This window comes from Phalacrocorax aristotelis, chromosome 23 (genome assembly GCF_949628215.1).
Source record: "Phalacrocorax aristotelis chromosome 23, bGulAri2.1, whole genome shotgun sequence".
In the NCBI taxonomy this organism is placed as follows: Eukaryota; Metazoa; Chordata; class Aves; order Suliformes; family Phalacrocoracidae; genus Phalacrocorax; species Phalacrocorax aristotelis.
Window position 1 is genome coordinate 7,004,600 of NC_134298.1, and position 18,335 is coordinate 7,022,934.

The 18,335-nt window shown below is 48.4% G+C and overlaps 2 protein-coding genes across 2 annotated transcripts; both read right to left on the reverse strand.

Annotated features, from left to right (window-relative positions):
• Nucleotides 1-2,310: 2,310 nt before the first annotated feature.
• LOC142067893 (keratin, type I cytoskeletal 19-like) lies at nt 2,311-7,531 on the reverse strand. The gene is made up of 8 exons (XM_075116904.1): nt 6,998-7,531; nt 6,002-6,084; nt 5,289-5,445; nt 4,699-4,860; nt 4,117-4,242; nt 3,703-3,929; nt 3,071-3,201; nt 2,311-2,494 (listed from the first exon to the last, which is right to left on the reverse strand). Exons 1-8 carry the CDS (start codon nt 7,484-7,486, stop codon nt 2,469-2,471), a joined length of 1,401 nt encoding a protein of 466 aa, XP_074973005.1. The 5' UTR covers nt 7,487-7,531; the 3' UTR covers nt 2,311-2,468.
• A 5,014-nt stretch (nt 7,532-12,545) lies between these two features.
• LOC142067886 (keratin, type I cytoskeletal 19-like) lies at nt 12,546-17,893 on the reverse strand. The gene is made up of 8 exons (XM_075116896.1): nt 17,245-17,893; nt 16,198-16,280; nt 15,448-15,604; nt 15,029-15,190; nt 14,483-14,608; nt 14,137-14,363; nt 13,679-13,824; nt 12,546-12,893 (listed from the first exon to the last, which is right to left on the reverse strand). Exons 1-8 carry the CDS (start codon nt 17,827-17,829, stop codon nt 12,868-12,870), a joined length of 1,512 nt encoding a protein of 503 aa, XP_074972997.1. The 5' UTR covers nt 17,830-17,893; the 3' UTR covers nt 12,546-12,867.
• Nucleotides 17,894-18,335: the final 442 nt, after the last annotated feature.

An 18,335-nucleotide genomic window follows, 5' to 3' on the forward strand; every position in this document is an offset into this window, starting at 1 on the left:
CTCCTGGCCTCTCAGCAAAATGTGAGTCCTGCTTTAGGCAGAGCGCCTGACCCCCGTCTCACGTACTGCGGCAGCGTCGTGGGTGCCCTCCCTGGGTGGCGGGACAGGACAGGAGAGGGCTGCGCCGGAGCAGCCGCTGGGGAGCAGAAGGCAGGCAGGTCAGCATTCCGTTGGGATCTGCCTGTTAGGAAGAGCTGACACCTTACGGAGAGATCTGGAAGGTACCAAGATGTCTGGTCTGCCTGTATTTACCGGGCGCTTTCTCCATTTCCCTGCTTTTTGGCACAAGCAGCATTTGCGTGTAATGAAAGTTTATTATTCCAGCTCCTGTTGAGTTTTTATCTGAAATCAAATACTCATGAAAAACTTTTGCCTGAGTCTTGGTACAAGCCGGGCAGACTACCAGTTCTGCCCTTTGTTTGCAGGCAAACACGTTCAATTTCTCTTTCCTCTGAAATAAAACTCCAAAACAAAACTATAAATATTCTCACACATGCTGCAGGTTGGTATTTCCTTCTGTGGTGGCAAGAGGGAAATGCCAGCGTGACGGCAGTTAGAAAGTGAAAACTCAGGTGCCAAATTCACAGGATTTTAGTTTTGATGAGAAGCTGTCTCTCACTCCAGGAGGATTTGATTCATGTTGAGCCGCAGTCCTCGGCTGGGAGGAGCGAGCAGCAGGCGGCGTGTCTGCAGGACGCGAGGGTTGTGTGCGAGGGTTCGTACCGCGGTGGCGGCTGCCAGGGAGAAACCCCAGCCTGGGAAGAGCACCCTGGGAGCCTGGCACACCACCAGAGAAGGTGCGTGTGCTGCTGGCACTAGCCTCTTCCTCCCCTGGCACACATCAACCCATCAACCCGAAGGCCACAGCGGCCGTTTCTGCTCCCATTTCTTTCCCGGCGCTGGCGAGGCCACGAGAGGCCGCCCTGGGAGCGCTGCGGCGGCTCAGCCCCGGGCCAGGGCCGGGGAGCTTCCCCGCATCCCCTCGGCCGCTCGCAGCCCTGCACGCCCGCGCCCGCCTTGCCGCTCCTCTGCTTCGAAGTGCCACCCCCCTTCTGTCCCCCGCCCTGTCTCCCTGCTTACTGCAGCGCATGAACTGACCCTGGCAGAGGCAGAAATGCTGTTCTTCCAGGGCTGTGGTCTATTCCGGAGCGGTTTTTGGGGAAACGCACTTGCTTTTATGCCTCAAATATTTTTTAATTTCTCAGCAAAGGACCCCAAAATTTTTTACATGTGAGAAATATTTGTGCCATGTTACACAGGCTATTAAAAGGGTTTTCAGGCCATTTGCTTTTTCACCCTGTGGGTGTCTCTGCACAGCAGAGGGTGCCCAACCACCCCTTTGCTGTCTCAGGAGAGATTCATGACAAAACCTGAATGCTGTCATCTCAGCACAGGCTCTCGGCTCTGCCCACAGTCACCCGGGAGGAGAAGCGCCTGCCTGCAGAGTCCCTCTCCCCAGGCAGACGCCTGGATGGCTGGCACAGGAGAGATGGGATTTGCTCTGCGGTGAGGCAGACTCACTCGGACATGCTTGTGTTACAGAAGCCCAGGTGAAGTCAGAAGTCACCTCCCTGCCCCCAGAGGACTGCAGTGCAGGTCTCTAAGACTTGCGTGGCTTCCATCGTGCTCCCCACCAGCCAACCCATCTCACAGTTTAATGCCTGACACATCTGGAGAGCACCTGGAGATGTGCACCGGGGATGGCTGCTAAGCAATACCTGTGTGTGGACATACACCACCCTGAGCTTGCCTTTTCTTGCAAACTTCTGTCACTGATCTCTCTGTTCTTTCACTGATGAGCTCCAGCTCCACTTACTTCCTCCTTGGTTGGTCTGTGGTGAACTGAAGCGCAACGCGCTGTGGGAAGCACCCGGGCATCTGCCTGGGTTGGCTCTTCATGTGGAGGGTGGAGGGCGTCGCGCAGGGACGGGCGATGCGCGCTACGGGCTTTGGCAGGGAGGAGATGGACCAGGCGTGCAGGGTCAGCGAAGCTAGTCTCTGGCTCCCACTGGCAAAGCAGCCCTGTTCCCAGTGGAGCACGGCCCTGGCCAGTTTAGGTGACCCTTGTGCGTGGGTTTCCAGCTCTCCCTGCTGGGGCCCTTGCGGAGGCTAGCTAGCTTGGCTGGTGTTGTGGTTTGCACTGGCCTCAGCACCTGGTTTTCTAAAGGAACTCAGTTTCCAGACACAGGTTTCTTGATTGCATCAGGCAGAAGCACAGTTTTATTAGAGAAATTTTTTCACCAGCAGGTACATTAGTGATCCTGACTAACTCGAGTGAATTCTAGAGATACAGCATTACAGAAGCAGCAGAACAGAGAAGAAGGTGGCCCCAACAGGCCCCTTTAGATACACGGCAAAGCATTGCTGAGTTACTTCTACTTTCTCTGCATAGAGGCATGCAGTGAACATCGAGTGTTCTTGTTTTGTCTGTGGGTTTCTCTGTAAGTCACCTTCTAGTCCATTCCTCCTCAATCACAAATTCTCCTGCAGGTCACTGGAGAAAAAATGTAGCAGCATTATTTGATTGGAACAGAGAGAAAATCCTTCAAATAACAAAAGTTTACTCTATGCAGTGCCCTCATTTCAAGAATACACTCTGTTAAACAAAGGCAGTTGGCAGACAACCCAGGAGACCCCAGAAATTCCCTAAATAATTGTGTTTTAATTAGAATTTTCATTTGTAAAGTTACAGATTTGCTCTTCTTTTCTCTCCTTGCAGACTCTTTTGCTAGGTTCTGTTTGCCTGTCTTCTTCTTTACTCCTACTTCCAGATCTGTTCTTTATGCCTCATTTCCCCACCTTTCTCCTTTTAGTCCTACTGCTCCCTCTCATCTCTCATTTGCATTCTGCTGCTCCATATCCAGTCAGCGCTCTCTTTAAACCTATTTCTTAGCGACACAGCCAATTTTGCGCTGTAGTTGGATCCATCCTAACAGACCACACCTGTAGCACAGTAACTCTCTGCGAAGACACCAGTAACGTGTCCAGGAGAGCGTGCTGTCTCCTGGCCTTACTGAAAGGAGCAAACTGAAAAAAAACAATTTTCCTTTTGTGGAAATGCAGCTCCTACCTTGTATATCTCCAGTCTTGCAGGGTGGGACCTGGGGCTGGCAATGGGAAGATGAAGTTGTAGTATAGGTGTGACTTGTCCTAATGACTCCTCCTCCTACACCAGTTCCTACTCCGATTCCTCCTCCATGACTAGTGGGATAAATTTGGTGAAAGAAATAGGAAATTTTAGAACTTCACATGACACTGCTGACTGACTATGTGACACAAAGTCTCAAACTATGTCTTTTGTAGGTGTTAGCGTGTTTTACATTGCATTCTTTTTGCATTTTCAGAGTTGCTTTGCATTTGTGCCCTCCTTTGGAACGAAAATGCAATGCAGAGCTTTGCAATTAATTCTTCCTCTGACAGTTCTCACCCATCTTACTACAGAAAGCAGATTGCTATGAATGCTGACATAACACTAGTAGTCGCAATGTTGTAATAGCAGTTAACAGATTTGGTTTCTCTGCTTTGTAAATCCCAAGGAGTGATATTTAGTTCAGTTTTCAATGTTCATCACAGCAAAGTTGCTCATGAGGCAACTTTTTCACCTCAGTGAAAGCATTAAGATGGACTAAAGATTATCTCGGATTCCCAATCTGTAATACAGACCCTTGATATTTCCATTTATTCATCGAGAGATCTACATACATAAGGTCCTGCTGTCCTCCTTCCAACAAGCACCGGTAGGTCTGAATCTCCTGCTCCAAACGGCACTTGACGTCCAATAAGGTCTTGTATTCTTGGTTCTGGCACTCAATTTCCGCTCTTATTTCAGCCAATTGCTGCTCCACGCACGTGATCTGGTTCTGTAGCTCACCGAGGAGGGTGTTGTACTGGCACTCAGTCTCAGCCAGAGATGATTCCAAATTATTTCTCTGATAAACAAGACAACCAACCGAAGAGCCGACATTTATTTGTCACCCTAGATGTTATTATTTCCAATGCAGAAAGGGAAGAGCCGTTCACCACCGTCATGGTGGGCACCCACTGGCAGGGCCGGCTGTTCGTGCTACGCAACCCAGCAGAGACCATGCCACAGCTGAGAGCAAGCTCTCCACCCACCTGGCTGAGCTGGGCCTGCAGGTCGATTTCCAGGGCTTGCAATTGGCGTCTCAGTTCGGTAACCTGGTTGTTGCACGTCTCTACCTCCTGACCGCTTGTGATAACCTCCCGATTCACCTCCTCAATCTGAAAATCACCAACCGGAATAAAGAGCTTGAGGGAATATCAGTGCAGATTGGACTTGCTTTTACAGAAGCAGAACACAGCGAGTAGCTAGCAAAAAGAAAGGTGAGCGGGGCAAGTTCTCTGTGCGCTGGGCGTTAACCGCCAGCTTCAACTGCTTGCTCTTTCTACAAATCACATTAACCTCGTGGCTATTAAGTCTCTTTGATCCTAGTGTGGAACATCTTGGTTCCAACAACACACCACGAGGCCTTGCAGCAAATGCTGCTGCTCCAGATGGGACGTAACGAACTGGTCAGACAGGCCTGTGTCTCCTGTGGAACACAGGGTATAAGTGCTGGTCTTGGGCTTCACTGTAAAGGAAGAACTGCTTATTGTCTCCATGTCTGTCTTCTGAAACACTCCTGTGCCCTGAAACATGTGTGCCAGGTTGCTTCGCAGCAGGTGTGTGTCGCTTACCTTGCACTCATACCAATCCTCGACTTCCTTGCGGTTGCGCGCTATCAGTGTTTCGTACTGGCACCTCAAATCCTCCAAGATTTGCCTGAGATCTGGTCCAGGGCAGGCATTGACCTCCACACTCACGTCTCCAGTTGATTGTTTTCTCAGGCAGTTCATTTCCTGGAAGTAGAAGCCAGATCAGATGTGTGCTGGCTTTTGAAGACAGCACAGAGGAGCAGAGCTTGGTGGCTGAGAACAGCTCCTCTGCGAGGGGTGCCTCCCAGCTGTGGCTGTAAAGCGCTGGAAGAGGGTGTAAGTGTTTTCCCCAACAAATCTGTTGGGTAATTTCTCATCTACTGGAGTCAGCAACAACTTTCACCTGCCCCCCGGCACTGCCAGTGCCAGCACAGCCTTGAGAGCAGCAGCCGCCTCTCTGCCAGAGCTCCCGCGCCACCCACGAGGCAGAGAGGGCTGAACCCCAGGAGCGTTTGATGGGAAAGCTGTGGCGGGAAAGTAGTTGATCTTTACTTTTAAATTTAGAGCCCATTCATGTGGGCAAAGTTTTGTGTCAGGGCCATGGAGCTCCCAGGGAAAGGGCAGGACCCTACCTCCTCGTGGTTCTTCTTCAGGCAGCAGAGCTCCTCCCGCAGCGACTCCAGCTGTGCCTCCAGGTCAGACCTGCAGAGAGTCAGCTGATCCAGGACTTGGCGTAAGCCATTAATGTCAGCCTCCACGCTCTGGCGCAGTGCCAGCTCCGTCTCGTACCTGGTTTGGGCAAGAAAGCAGAGATTCAGAACCGTAGGTAACGTCTCACATGTGCTCAGCTTATGCAAAAACCTCCTCTCCCACCTACCTGCTCTAAACTGTATTTTGTTGTCTAAGCAGAATGCACTGCGCATTACATCTCTGCACGGCAGCTGATGTCAGTTGTGTGAAAGCTTTTCTTCTATTCTTTTCCTGCTCCTGATCACTGTATGTTTGATATCACTTATTCAGCTGCATTTCTGGTTTGCTGATCCCAATCTGCACTGGTCTATGATGGAAACGCGCCAGCCCTGCCACTAAGGACCACTCCCTCCAATGTCAGTCCCCAGCCCTCACCAACAAACGCTGTTGCCAAATGTTTTACCAGAGAACACTAATTAAGGGAGGGCTGATGACCAAAAGCAAAATGCGTTTCATCACTCAATCCTGTCTTAATGTGGTGTTGTGGGGAGACATGTCTGAAGGCTCTGTAATTAGTGCCCTGAGACTCCGCAAGTAAAATGCAAAGGAGCAGGGAGTAGGCTAAGGGGGTTCACCCCCACAGAGGGGCACTCACTTCACGCGGAAGTCATCAGCAGCCATCCTGCTGTTATCGATGTCCAGAATGATCTTGTTGTTATCGATGGTTGCGCAGACAATCTGGAAAAGAGCAGACCATGAGCGATGTCTCACTTCTCTCTGCTATATAGTCTAACAGGTGTATCTAGATTGCAGTGAAGTAGTAAGTCTTCACAATTTCCTGTTTCTGGTCCCTTCTTACTTAAGTAACCTTGTTCCTTGAGCAGAGCAGATGCAGGAGGTAGTAGCTTTGCCTCCTTAACTCAGTCAGTAAAGAAAAGAGGTTGGCTATGTAGAGGTTGGGAGTTAGAGAGTTGTGAGATGGGACTTCCCAGTTTCAAGTCCTGAAGGCAAGTTCTAAAGATGCTTCACAAAGAATTGAACCTAAAGAACCTTCCCTGAGACACCAAGTCTCAGCTGGCATTCAGGCGGGCACGTTCTTGGCTTTAAGCTTAAGGATTTCAGGGAAGATAGTTGGAAGGTATCTTTAAGCCTTAAGATCAGCTGTAACTTTCATTGCTGACATATTAGTATCAGGCTGTTAGTGCCACTGCAGCAATCAATTTTAAATACTTGACCCTTCTCACCTAGAATTTATAATGCTTCATTTCACACAGAATCACAGAATCACAGCCTCTGATAGGTGTGCTTCGCTCTTGTTCTTTAGTTCTCTTTGCTTCGCTCTTCCTGCTGGGCTGACACCACATTCCCTCAGAGCACACTTGGTAATACCATATTTACAATTGTATAGTCAGAACAGAGTAAGAAAGCATCCTTTTCCTTTTTAAGAGCATTATCCCACCTGTATCACCCTGCAGTGTGCACCTTTAATATGCGTCCACACTCAGCAATGTCATAGGAGAACTTGCCAAAATTTCTCTTAGCAAAGACATTTAACAGCACCAGCGTTACCTCTAACAACTGCAGCAGGTTCTAAACACAAATTCAGAAATAAGCCTTAGACAGAGGAGAAACAACCAAAAAAGGGGGTTACCTGATTTTGAAGGTCTTCGATTTCTTTGTAATAGCAGCTGTAGTCCCGGGGCTCACAGGAGAGGCCCTGTGTAGCGTACCACTCTCTGATTCTGCATTCCAGTTCGGCATTTTCCTTCTCCAAACACTTCACCTTGTCCAGATAGGAAGCCAGGCGGTCGTTGAGATTTTGCATGGTGACCTTCTCATCGCAGGATGAAAGCAAACAGTCGCCACCAATACCACCAACAACCACACCGCCTCCGAGGCCAAAGCCAAGGCCGTTGCCATAGCAGTTGCCACCTCCATAGCTCCCACCAGCCAAGCTACCAACACTCAGTCCCCCGCCATAATTCACTCCACCGCAGTAACTCCTTCCAGAAAAACCTCTGCCACTGCCTATCCCGTAGGAAGAAATCCGTGCTCCACCACCACCACCAATGATACAGCTGCCACCACTGCTCCTGCCTTTGCTAGACACAGTAATAGTCTCCTTAATGTTGCAACTCATGGCGACAGCAGTTGGAAATGCAAGCAGAAGCCCAAAGCAAGATGCACAGCTTGATATTAAATCAGACTGCGAGTTGTCCGTGCCGCGAAACTCTATTTATACCTTCCACAGTGGGTGTCACCACTGGCTCTTCTTCCCATAAGGCTGGCTACTCTAGCCATTGGTGCCAAGAATAATTTCTCAAAGGGAAGTTTCCTTTCAAGAATCCTGGTAGACAAGGAAGATACTTTACATGTCTCTTGCTAATTTCAAAAATACATTAGCAATAATGTTTTATGAATCATCAGCTTTTTGTTTATGATGCAAACTTTACAACATTAAGCCAGGAAAAACACTGTCCTAAATTATATACCAGGAAGAAATCATTAAAGGTTATTGCATCAAAGAGCTCTTTATCTCTCATTAATTTATTTTCATTTTATTTTGAGTTGAATAAGCAGTTTTCATGCAAGGTGCTGATGTTGGAATATGTGAGATGAAAAAGAAAGGATACATACGAAGTTTGACTCTCGAATGATGTATGAGGAATGATGTAAGAACTTTGTGGAAAGATCAGAGACACAGAGATTAACCTTTCAGTCTCTCCGTTGGCAAAGTGACAACTCCAGAACACTCTGCTACGGGACAGGTGAGACCGTGGAGTGGTCTCTTAATGGACGTGGATGAAAGGTTCTTCATGTATGATCGTGGCTCCCAGTAATTCACAAAGAGTTAGTTTCTTTATGTGGAGAGCCTAAAGCAAGGTAAAAGTACTTTAAATATTTCCTGCTGCTCAGTGAAAGATGTTTCTGCAGTTTTCATCATTATGGATAGTGGTTGTTGCTGGGGAAGGGTGGATGTTTTGAAGCAGTGAATGGGAGTGGAAGCATCCTATGGGCAATTTCTCTGCCAATACGTGCTGCGTTCTGACAAGAGGCTTGGGACTACTGTCCTAGGAAATAGGACAGAACTGCTGATAGGGCTGGCAGAGCAATCGTTGCCCAGTGCAGTGCTGCTGGCGGGGAGAAGATGGGTTAAGTGCAAACCAGAGGTTTTTCTCCATCACTGATGTCTCAAAATCTTAACTAGGCAGGGAAATTAAAAAGTAACAATCCTTTCACTCTTCAGCCATCAAAATTCAGAGTAAGCTCATTTTCCTGAGATGTTTCACTAAGACTCAAGAGCAATGGCCTTCTCTCTGGGACGACCTGATTCTACTGGCCATTGAGCAAGAAGCAGGCGTTCCACAGCTTTCTGAAACTAACCGTTCACTGTAAGAAATTCTCCCAGCCTGCTCCACCAGGCAAGTACTGAGATTAAACTCTTGCTCAAATCCTCACTCTGTGTCAGGATTATAGATCAGATAGCTATTGCTATGGCAAGTAAATGATCCCATTTACCGAAGGACTGAATTATCCCAGTATTCATGGATTTGCCCGTCATTTTATTGCTCTTATCCTCCTTTTTTTCTGTTGAAAAGATGCCTCTCCTTATCTCTGCATCCTTGGATGTTACCTATCCAGTACGATGAAAGCCAGCAGCATTCCTGGGATACCTCCAGCAGGCTGGAGACAGAGGTGTGGGGAGACTTGCTCGAAGTGCTTTACTCAAAGACAAAGAGCACACCTCTGGCAGAGTCTGCAGTTGAACCTGTCTCCGGTAGCAGACTGCAGTGCCTGAACGCCAGCCTGCCCTTCCTTCCAAGCTGTGCTCCATTCAGTCCCTAAAGACAAAGGAGCAAAGCTCAGAGTAGGTAAAAACTCTTATAAAGTTATTGTGTATGGGAAGGAATACCTGGATTTCATTACTAGGACTGGAGAACATAATTGGAGTCAGGGTGTGGTGGTAAGAATGAACCGAAACTGATGTAATATTGCATCGCTTGAAGCTTTGCTTGTCCTACGTATGATTCTTCAGGAGTTTCCTAATAGCTGTCTGCAGCAAGCATCTTTTCTGAGTGAGCACACATTCCTTCCTCTGCTCCACAGTTATCATTTTAGCACATCAGAATAATGCAGGCAGAAACATGGAATGACTTACTCTCTTGTGGGAGCGGAGGGTGTCTGCCTGCCTATTGCGGTAATGATTGTGGAGAGCAGAGGATGGCTCCTGCTCTTCTGAGATACGGCGGTCCCCCACGGGCCTGCAGACCCGCGTTAGACCCGCCTCCTCCTGCTGCGAGTCTGCAGCAGGCACCTTTGCCCGGGGTCTTCGCATGGCACGCGCTTGCTCTCTTCTTTGCTGTTTGTCCTTTTTAGCTTCAGGAAATGGGTGCACTAGTTAAGCTGAGATGAAATTAAATAATTGTTCTGAAGACCTTAAAAAGATAAATTAAGCTTTCCCTGCTATTTTCATTCAGTTATTTGAACTCATAGGCTTCCTGGGTCTGTCTCATTAGCACAAAAAAATATGGAAATCTCATGGAAATGTAGTTTCCAGACCAAGGTTTGCAGCTCCATAATTTGCAGGTCCTTAATATATGGGTTGTTTCCAGGGTGTTTTCTGCCGGGGAACTGTTTATCACAAGCTACCTTCTCATGAGCTGCTTTCCAGACGCATCCCAACTTGTAGGTCCACAAACAACATCACAGTGTCTTAGGAGCTGAGTGTGTCCACCCCCAGGGGCTTTCCAGAGGCATATTCATAAAGTCTGGATCATTAGAGTCCTTCTGGCCATGTCATTAGGTCTCTTTCACCTCTCAGGAATTTAGGACAGCTCCTTTGTGAAAGTGCAGGCTTTGCACCTGCCGGACCCAGTGGGAAGGGTGGGAAGGCCTTTGATATGAATACAGGGAATCAGGTGGGGCAGCTAGATGTCAGCAGCAGTTTGCAAGAGAATACTAGCCCAGACCTGGTGGGAGTCAGCCGGGGCTCCCAGAAGAACGCAGCAAGCGTTTATATACTGCAGGTAGCCTGGAGTTTCCAGAGACTGAAAACTGGAAGAGCGTCAGTGCGGTATCTATATGTTTTTAGAAATGAGAGCGAGGGTAGGTTGGGAAGGCGTGAGGCCAGAAAGGGCAGCAGGGGGTTGTCCTCCTGTCTTTCTTTGCACTGAACAAGGCAGGAAAAGACAACGGGGAAGGAAAAGGGAAAGATTTGCTTTCCAAATCCTGTCAGCCAGAGCTCTGAGAACAACTGAGGTATGCACAGAGGAGTCCAACCAATGGAAATTAGCCATTATAACCGTGATAAGTATCTCTTTTGGTCTCTTGTGAAGCACTGGCCTTACACGTCTACCGCGAGATTTCTGCATTGAGTCTGGGACTTTCTGTAGGGCTGGAACTGATCTTTAAAGACGACCTGATTTAGAGTCTTGGTTTAAAAACTTCAACCTGTGGCCACTCTTCTGAGTCATTATTGCAGTTGTTCCCGTGCTGCATTTTCTTATTTTGCTCTAGCCCCTGGATACTACTGGGTTCAGTGTCTGGTAGATGAAATAAAAGAAATATCACTGACACATCTTCTCTCCATGGTCTTTTACAGCAGCAGAAGGGCACATTTCACCTGCTCCCTGATACATTAATGATTGAGCTTTTTCAGACACTTGCCACCTACATCCCTTGGAGATGCTGCTTTCCTGGAAGGTTTCAGGTTGTGTTAAGTCTGTTTCTGTAGCAACAGAGAAATTGGTGTCTATATAATAAAGAACTGACAGGAGAAAATTGTGCTGCACTCTACTGTATATATGGTCCTGAAATGTTTTTGTCTTTGTACCCTTCCTCCTCCTCCCCTGAGGCTGGCTGTTCCATAACCTCCAGCTTTTGACAGAAAAGGAGTAACCAGGAGTTTTGCTTTGCCAGGTCATCTAATAGGTGAATGTGACTTTCTGTAACAGCCACATCACAGTGTACCAGAAGTAACAGCAACCTCATCCAGTGCTGCTGGTTTAGCTGTGAACCTGCAGGGTGGAGTGGACATGTGAAACCGATGACTGCTTGGTTTTCTGGACCAACAGACAATTTAATCCTCAAAACACCCTCCAGCTCATAAAGGCTTTAACCGAAAATTCTCCAAACCCGGAATGACTCTGCCACCTCACCATGGCTGGATCCCCTGGCTGCACCCACCACAAGTGCTCCAGGGCCCCAAGCACCCAAACTGCTGCCCTCGCTTCGCTAGGCAGGTCGGTGTCGGGACGCGTGCACGCTACCACGCCAGTCCACGCTGACTCAGCATCAGCTCCATGGCTGCTGTTCGAGGCCCAGAGCAGGGAGCGATCTCTGCCTTGCTTGTGAGGTTTAAGATATAATGGCTCTGGGTATCCAAAGGCCTTAGCTGGCTTTTTTCTCCATTGTATTCTCTGTTGAGCTGTGCTTTTTCAGCTCCCATCCTGCCCTCTCCATTTCTGCAAAGAAGGCATGTTTAATCTAAAGATGATCTTTCAAAAGTTCCTGATGTTCAGGTTGAAACTCTTTGAAATAGAAGGGTGACCAGTAAGTGACTCAGTCACTATGTGAAAATAGATAGGAAATAAATCTTTTGCCTCCAGTCCTTCTCCCAGCGGGAGGATTCCTATAAAATGAAAAGAGTAGGTCAGAAAATAAGTCATGTCAGCAAAAACTGATTCAGTTGTGGAGGCCAGACTTTCTCTTCAACCTAATCATGGTCCCGAAGCTGGATGAGGAAGTATGAGAGGGATCGGCCCAGATGTGTCAGCACTAGGCTGGGGCAGAGGCATCTGCCTCCAGATGTTCCGTCACTAACTTTCAACATTTTTCTGAAATTGTGTTTTAGTGCAACGCGCTGTGGGAAGCACCCGGGCATCTGCCTGGGTTGGCTCTTCATGTGGAGGGTGGAGGGCGTCGCGCAGGGACGGGCGATGCGCGCTACGGGCTTTGGCAGGGAGGAGATGGACCAGGCGTGCAGGGTCAGCAAAGCCAGTCTCTGGCTCCCACTGGCAAAGCAGCCCTGTTCCCAGTGGAGCACGGCTCTGGCCAGTTTAGGTGACCCTTGTGCGTGGGTTTCCAGCTCTCCCTGCTGGGGCCCTTGCGGAGGCTAGCTAGCTTGGCTGGGGTTGTGGTTTGCACTGGCCTCAGCACCTGGTTTTCTAAAGGAACTCAGTTTCCAGACACAGGTTTCTTGATTGCATCAGGCAGAAGCACAGTTTTATTAGAGAAATTTTTTCACCAGCAGGTACATTAATGATCATACTGCTGGTTAACTCCAGCAATAGTCATGGTGGTTGGGCACACGCAGCAATACAGACTGGAAAAAGCAAACAGCAAAATAAAGCAGAATGTGGCCCAACACTCTGCTTATCCCTCTGACACATTGCTTAGCATGGCTGAATAATACAAAAGAGCACGCTTCTTGCTCCTTGCAGAGGCATACAGTAAATATTCTCTCTCTTTATCCATGGCTCTGCTTCAGGGATCTCTTGTTGAATATTCTCATTTCTCTGCTTAATCACAAATCCTTCTGCAGGGCACTGGAGAGATCAAAGGAAACATTATTTTGTTTATAGCCAAAACAGATTCCTTCCCGCGCTGCCACCCTACACACGTGATCATTTCACAAGCCAATGCAGTTAGAATTTCAGATCAATGCTGTCCCTTCCTGGAGAGCTCTGACTGTTGCCTGCCATTCGGGCAGACGGGGTTTGTAGCTAGCCTGAGCACAGGTTGCCCTTTTTCATAAAAATGCCGAATGGCGGAAGCTGCACAGTCGCACCAGCAGCAATCTGGATGAGGGAACGGCATCGGCGTCCGTGCCAGAACGGTGCCCCTGCTCACACTCGTTCTCCCGGACCAACTGTCGCCATATTTCCTCCTTTCTTTTTCACTTTGGCTGGAAGTTTCCCCCTGAAACACTACTGGTAGTTTTCTGCCAGTGATCCCATGATTCCTGCTTTTTTTTAATGATTTCTGGGCACTCTGCTTTCTCCTACTCTTTCCTCTGTCCCAGCGTTCATGTCAGTCCTTTCCCCATGTTCTCTGTGGCTTTCCTGCCTGCTGCATCTCTCCCTCTCCTTTCTACCCCTCTTCCCCCTTCTCCCTTTTTGCAGTTCTCATGCTTCCGAGCAGTCACAGCTCCTGAAAGCACTTGGTGCAGCCACTCCTTTGTGGGTCCCATCATATGTTTCCCAGGAGCCTCACAATAAAACTTTCAAATAGCACCTGTAAGCTACGTGGGAAAGATCTTTGTTGCTGCCTGTCCTTGTTGCATTAGAATAGAGAAAACTGTGGAAATCTTGTAGAGCGTTGCAGATCTTACCTTGTATCTCCGCAGCTGCACAGGATGGCATCTGGGAAGATGAAGTGTAAGTGTGGCTTGTTCTGATGATACCTCCTCCTCCTATTCCACTTGTTCTTGCAACTCCTCCTCCTAGACCCGAAGACTGACCAATTCCTCCTTGCTGACTAGGGGAACAGGAAAATCACATTTTAGCAAAGGAGATGACAGATAAACTAGAACTACAGTTCGTTCGTTGTCCCTGCTGCTCTCAATCTGTTTTCCTCTTTGGCATAAAACTGCAGCGACCTTTCTTCTCGTGGCAATGGCTGGCACGGGGAGGGAAGCAGATTGTCGCCATGGATTAGCAGGCGGCCAGAATAGGTCAGTGAGTGTGAAGGAGGTGTGCGGTGCCTCCACCTATTGCTCGCTTTGCTTTTATGTTAAAATACCCAGGACACAGGTATTTGTATCATTTGGTGCGTCTCAAGCCTACTTACATAAGGTCCTGCTGCCCACCCTCCAGCAGGCAGCGGTATGTATGGATCTCCTGCTCCAGACGGCATTTGACGTCCAGCAGGATCTTGTACTCTTGGTTCTGGCACTCCATTTCTGCTCGCAGATCAGCCAGTTGCTGCTCCACGCACGTGATCTGGCTCTGGAGCTCAGCAAGGTGGTTGTTGTAGCGACACTCTGTCTCAGCCAGCGAAGATTCCAAGTTGTCCCTCTGAGGAGTGACGTGGCACAACACAAATACAGGCATGAGAAACACTGCGCTTAACTACAAATTCTTACATCAAAGCATAACTGTGAGACAGCCGAGCTTTACGCCAGCTCTCCACCCACCTGGCTGAGCTGGGCCTGCAGATCGATTTCCAGGGCTTGCAATTGGCGTCTCAGTTCAGTAACCTGGTTGTTGCACGTCTCTACCTCCTGACCGCTTGTGATAACCTCCCGATTCACCTCCTCAATCTGAAAATCACCAACCGGAATAAAGGTGTTCGGGGAACGTGTAATGTAAATCGGGTTAGGTGTTAAGGAAAGAGCAGAGAAGCTAGCAAAAACATAAAATAAGAAAGGTTTGGGTGAATGCTCTCGCCCTAATGGAGTGTAAACCCTGCTTGTCCTTCCTCTTGCTCTTCCAGTAGTACTGCTGTCCAGTTCTCTCTGCTTGCTGCTTTGTAAAGAGTTCCCATCTCAAGTCTCACTAACATGCAGCAACTCATGTCCCGCTATGAGCAGGACGCAGAGGGGCAGCATCCCCCGTGTCAATTTAAACCGCCGCCGAGTGCTGCTACAGTGTGTTGTGTGGTTTTAACATGTAATAAATCCCTGTGGAACCGTTGCCTGGGTGTTAGCCTGGGAAAGCCAAAGCTGAGTAAATTTACTCACCTTGCACTCATACCAATCCTCCACTTCTTTGCGATTGCGTTCAATCAGCGTCTCATACTGGCACCTCATCTCCTCCAGGATCTTCCTCAGGTCTGGGCCAGGGCAGGCATTGACCTCCACACTCACATCTCCAGTCGATTGTTTCCTCAGGCAGTTCATTTCCTGGAAACACCACCCAGATCGTGTCATTTTTTAAAAAAGAAGGAAAAAACCGAGGGAGCTTAGTTCCCCTGTAGGGAAGAGCGGAGCCCCTGGCAGAGACCCTCTCTGCTGGGCATTCACAGCTCCTGGTTCACAGGTATGGTCTCCATCAACCATGTTCCCCCCCAGCCGCCACCCCAGAGCTGGGGACCACAGAGAGGGAGGGCGATGGATCCTGCATGCACTGATGCTTTTGACAGAGGGGGGCAGGACCCTACCTCCTCGTGGTTCTTCTTCAGGCAGCAGAGCTCCTCCCGCAGCGACTCCAGCTGTGCCTCCAGGTCAGACCTGCAGAGAGTCAGCTGATCCAGGACTTGGCGTAAGCCATTAATGTCAGCCTCCACGCTCTGGCGCAGCGCCAGCTCCGTCTCGTACCTGGGAGTGAGAAAGAAAGCAAGGAAGAGCAGTCAGCGGCTGACACCACCATTTCCCTCTTTTCTTCATTTGACTACCCGTCTTTCTTTCAGTATTCTCCTAACTATCCTCACAGGATGCTGAGAAAAGCAGTCTGAGGCTTGCTCCGTCAAATCCGCCCTCCGCCTGCCTTCTCTGGAGCTTTTCCACTGGGGCAGAGTTGTCCCTCACCGCATTTGCACGCTCCAACAGGAAAAACCAAAAGCTTCCCCTTTGAAAGACACCACGTGCCAGAACGGCAGCTCAGGTGAGCCCACGCTGCTCCCCCCTGTCTGCAGGTCCCTTGAGCCCACGCTGCTCCCCCCTGTCTGCAGATCCCTTCTGCTTTCTAAAGAATTCAGATCTCCACTCAGAAACATCTTGTTGTCCCAAACCTTCCATCGTGGAACTGCCACTGATTAAGGCAGCTCTAGAAGCAGTGGGTGAAAGAGCTTTTCTGCACGGCCTCCGCCTGCTCTGAGCAGCAGAACTTGGGAACCTGCCCGAGATCTCACCAGCTCTGCGAGCAGGACAGCTCTGTGCCAGGGGACAGTGGTGTGCCAGGGGGTACTCACTTCACTCGGAAGTCATCGGCTGTCATCCTGCTGTTATCGATGTTCAGAATGATCTTGTTGTTGTCTATGGTTGCGCAGACAATCTGGAAAGAGAATATTCACTCCTGAAGTCTCTTCCCTGTATCCTCAGGCTCAAGTGTAGCCACTGGCTGGTGCTACCAGACCTAAACTCTTCCCCTCTCTTTCTCTTTTTAGTACTGGGTAGCAGGCATGGGGGAGGTGAGGAGCATGGCAGTCACAGGGGTGAGTGTCCAGTGAGGTACGATGAAGGCATTAAAATGATAAAATACGTGGTTCAGATGCAGGCAGGCAGGGAGGTACAACTAGCGTTGCCCAGCACCTGCTGCAACCCACCTAACCTTTTAAACTGGACTCTTACCTCACGGATAAGGGATTTAAAAGCTTTGTTTCAAGACTTAGTTACAGGTCTGGCTCATTCTGTTTCCTGGATTCTTTTCACTTTGTTCTTCTTTGTGCGTTGACATCCTAGAATTTTTGCCAAATACTTTGGGAACATTTTTAATCTTAAATTGCATACCAAAATGTGTTATGGCAATGATCTCTTTGTTCTTATTTTTAATTAGATGCCTGATATTTTCCAATTCTGTATGAAAGAGTAAACTTGTAAAAAAAGGAAATAACATTTAGCTGGAATGCTGCAAGACTGATGACAGAATAATATAAATTCAGGCAAATTAATGCGATCCATTATTTATTTCTCTTTCTCCTGCTCTCCTGGCATACATCGATTTAAACACCTCGGCACAGATCTAATTCAGAAAGACTTCTGAGCCGATCCAGACGTATTCCATGCAGATAATGTTTCCCCCTTCAAATATATCTGATGAATAAAAGCAATGGAAACAGTCCAAACACTCAAGGTTTCTACCTTTGAGCTCTAGGGCTTTCTACAGGCAGCTGTCTTAATGGCTGTTTACAGAAAGCATTTCACAACAAGGAAATGTTACTCCTGATAACTGCATTAAGTTGTGAACCAACACCATGGAGAAGCTTACAAGGGAAAAAGCAGCCGAGAAATGGTGTTACCTGATTTTGAAGATCTTCTATTTCTTTATAATAGCAGCTGTAGTCCCGTGGCTCACAAAAAGGGCCCTGCTTCGCGTACCACTCCCTGATTCTGCACTCCAGGTCAGCATTTTCTTGTTCCAGGCACCTCACCTTGTCCAGGTAAGAAGCCAGGCGGTCGTTAAGGTTCTGCATGGTGACCTTCTCGTCACCAGAAAGAAGGATGCCATCACCAGCAAAACCACCTCCAACTACCCCTCCACCCAGACCAATACCAATGCCACCGCCAATGCCACCGCCAAAGCGAGCACTGCCACCGCTGAATCCAATGCCTGAACATCCTCCGAGGACGGCGGCTCCTAAGCCACCTCCATAGTTTCCACCAACCAAACTGCCAGTGCTCAGTCCTCCTCCGTAATTCACACCACCACAGTAGCTTCTACCAGAAAACCCTCGGCTACCACCTATCCCACAAGTCGTGTATCTTCCAGAAGAGACTGAGGAGATCCGTGCTCCTCCACCACCACCACCGCCACCGATAACGCAGCTGCCACCGCTGGTCCTGCCCCTGAGAGAGCCAGTTGTCTGCTTAATACTACAACTCATTTTGAGGACTGCTGCAGATCCAACCCAAAGCCCAAAGCAAGATGCACAGCTTGATATTGAATCAGACTGCAGGTTGGTTGTTGCCGCAGATCTCTATTTATACCTTCCAAAGGGGGTGTCACCTATAGGGTGTTTCTTCTTCCCACGGGGCTGGCTAGTCTTGCTGTTTATGCCAAGAATAAATAGCCCATAGGCAGTTTCCCTCTAGAAATCCCAGTTCACAAGGAAGATACTTTACATGTCAGCAGCTTATTCCAAAAAGTAAAATAATGTTTTATGAGTCATCAGCTTTTTGTATGATGCAAACTTTACAACAAGTCGAGAAAAAAAGTTGCCCTAGATTATGTACAAAGAAGAAACATTGGTATTTATAACATCAAAGTGCCTTTTATCTTTTATTAATTTGTATTTATTTTATTCTTAGTCCAATGAACATTGTTATATCACATGCTGTGGTAGAGTATGTGGAACAAAAATGGGAAATTAGTATAATTTCTCGCTTCTGA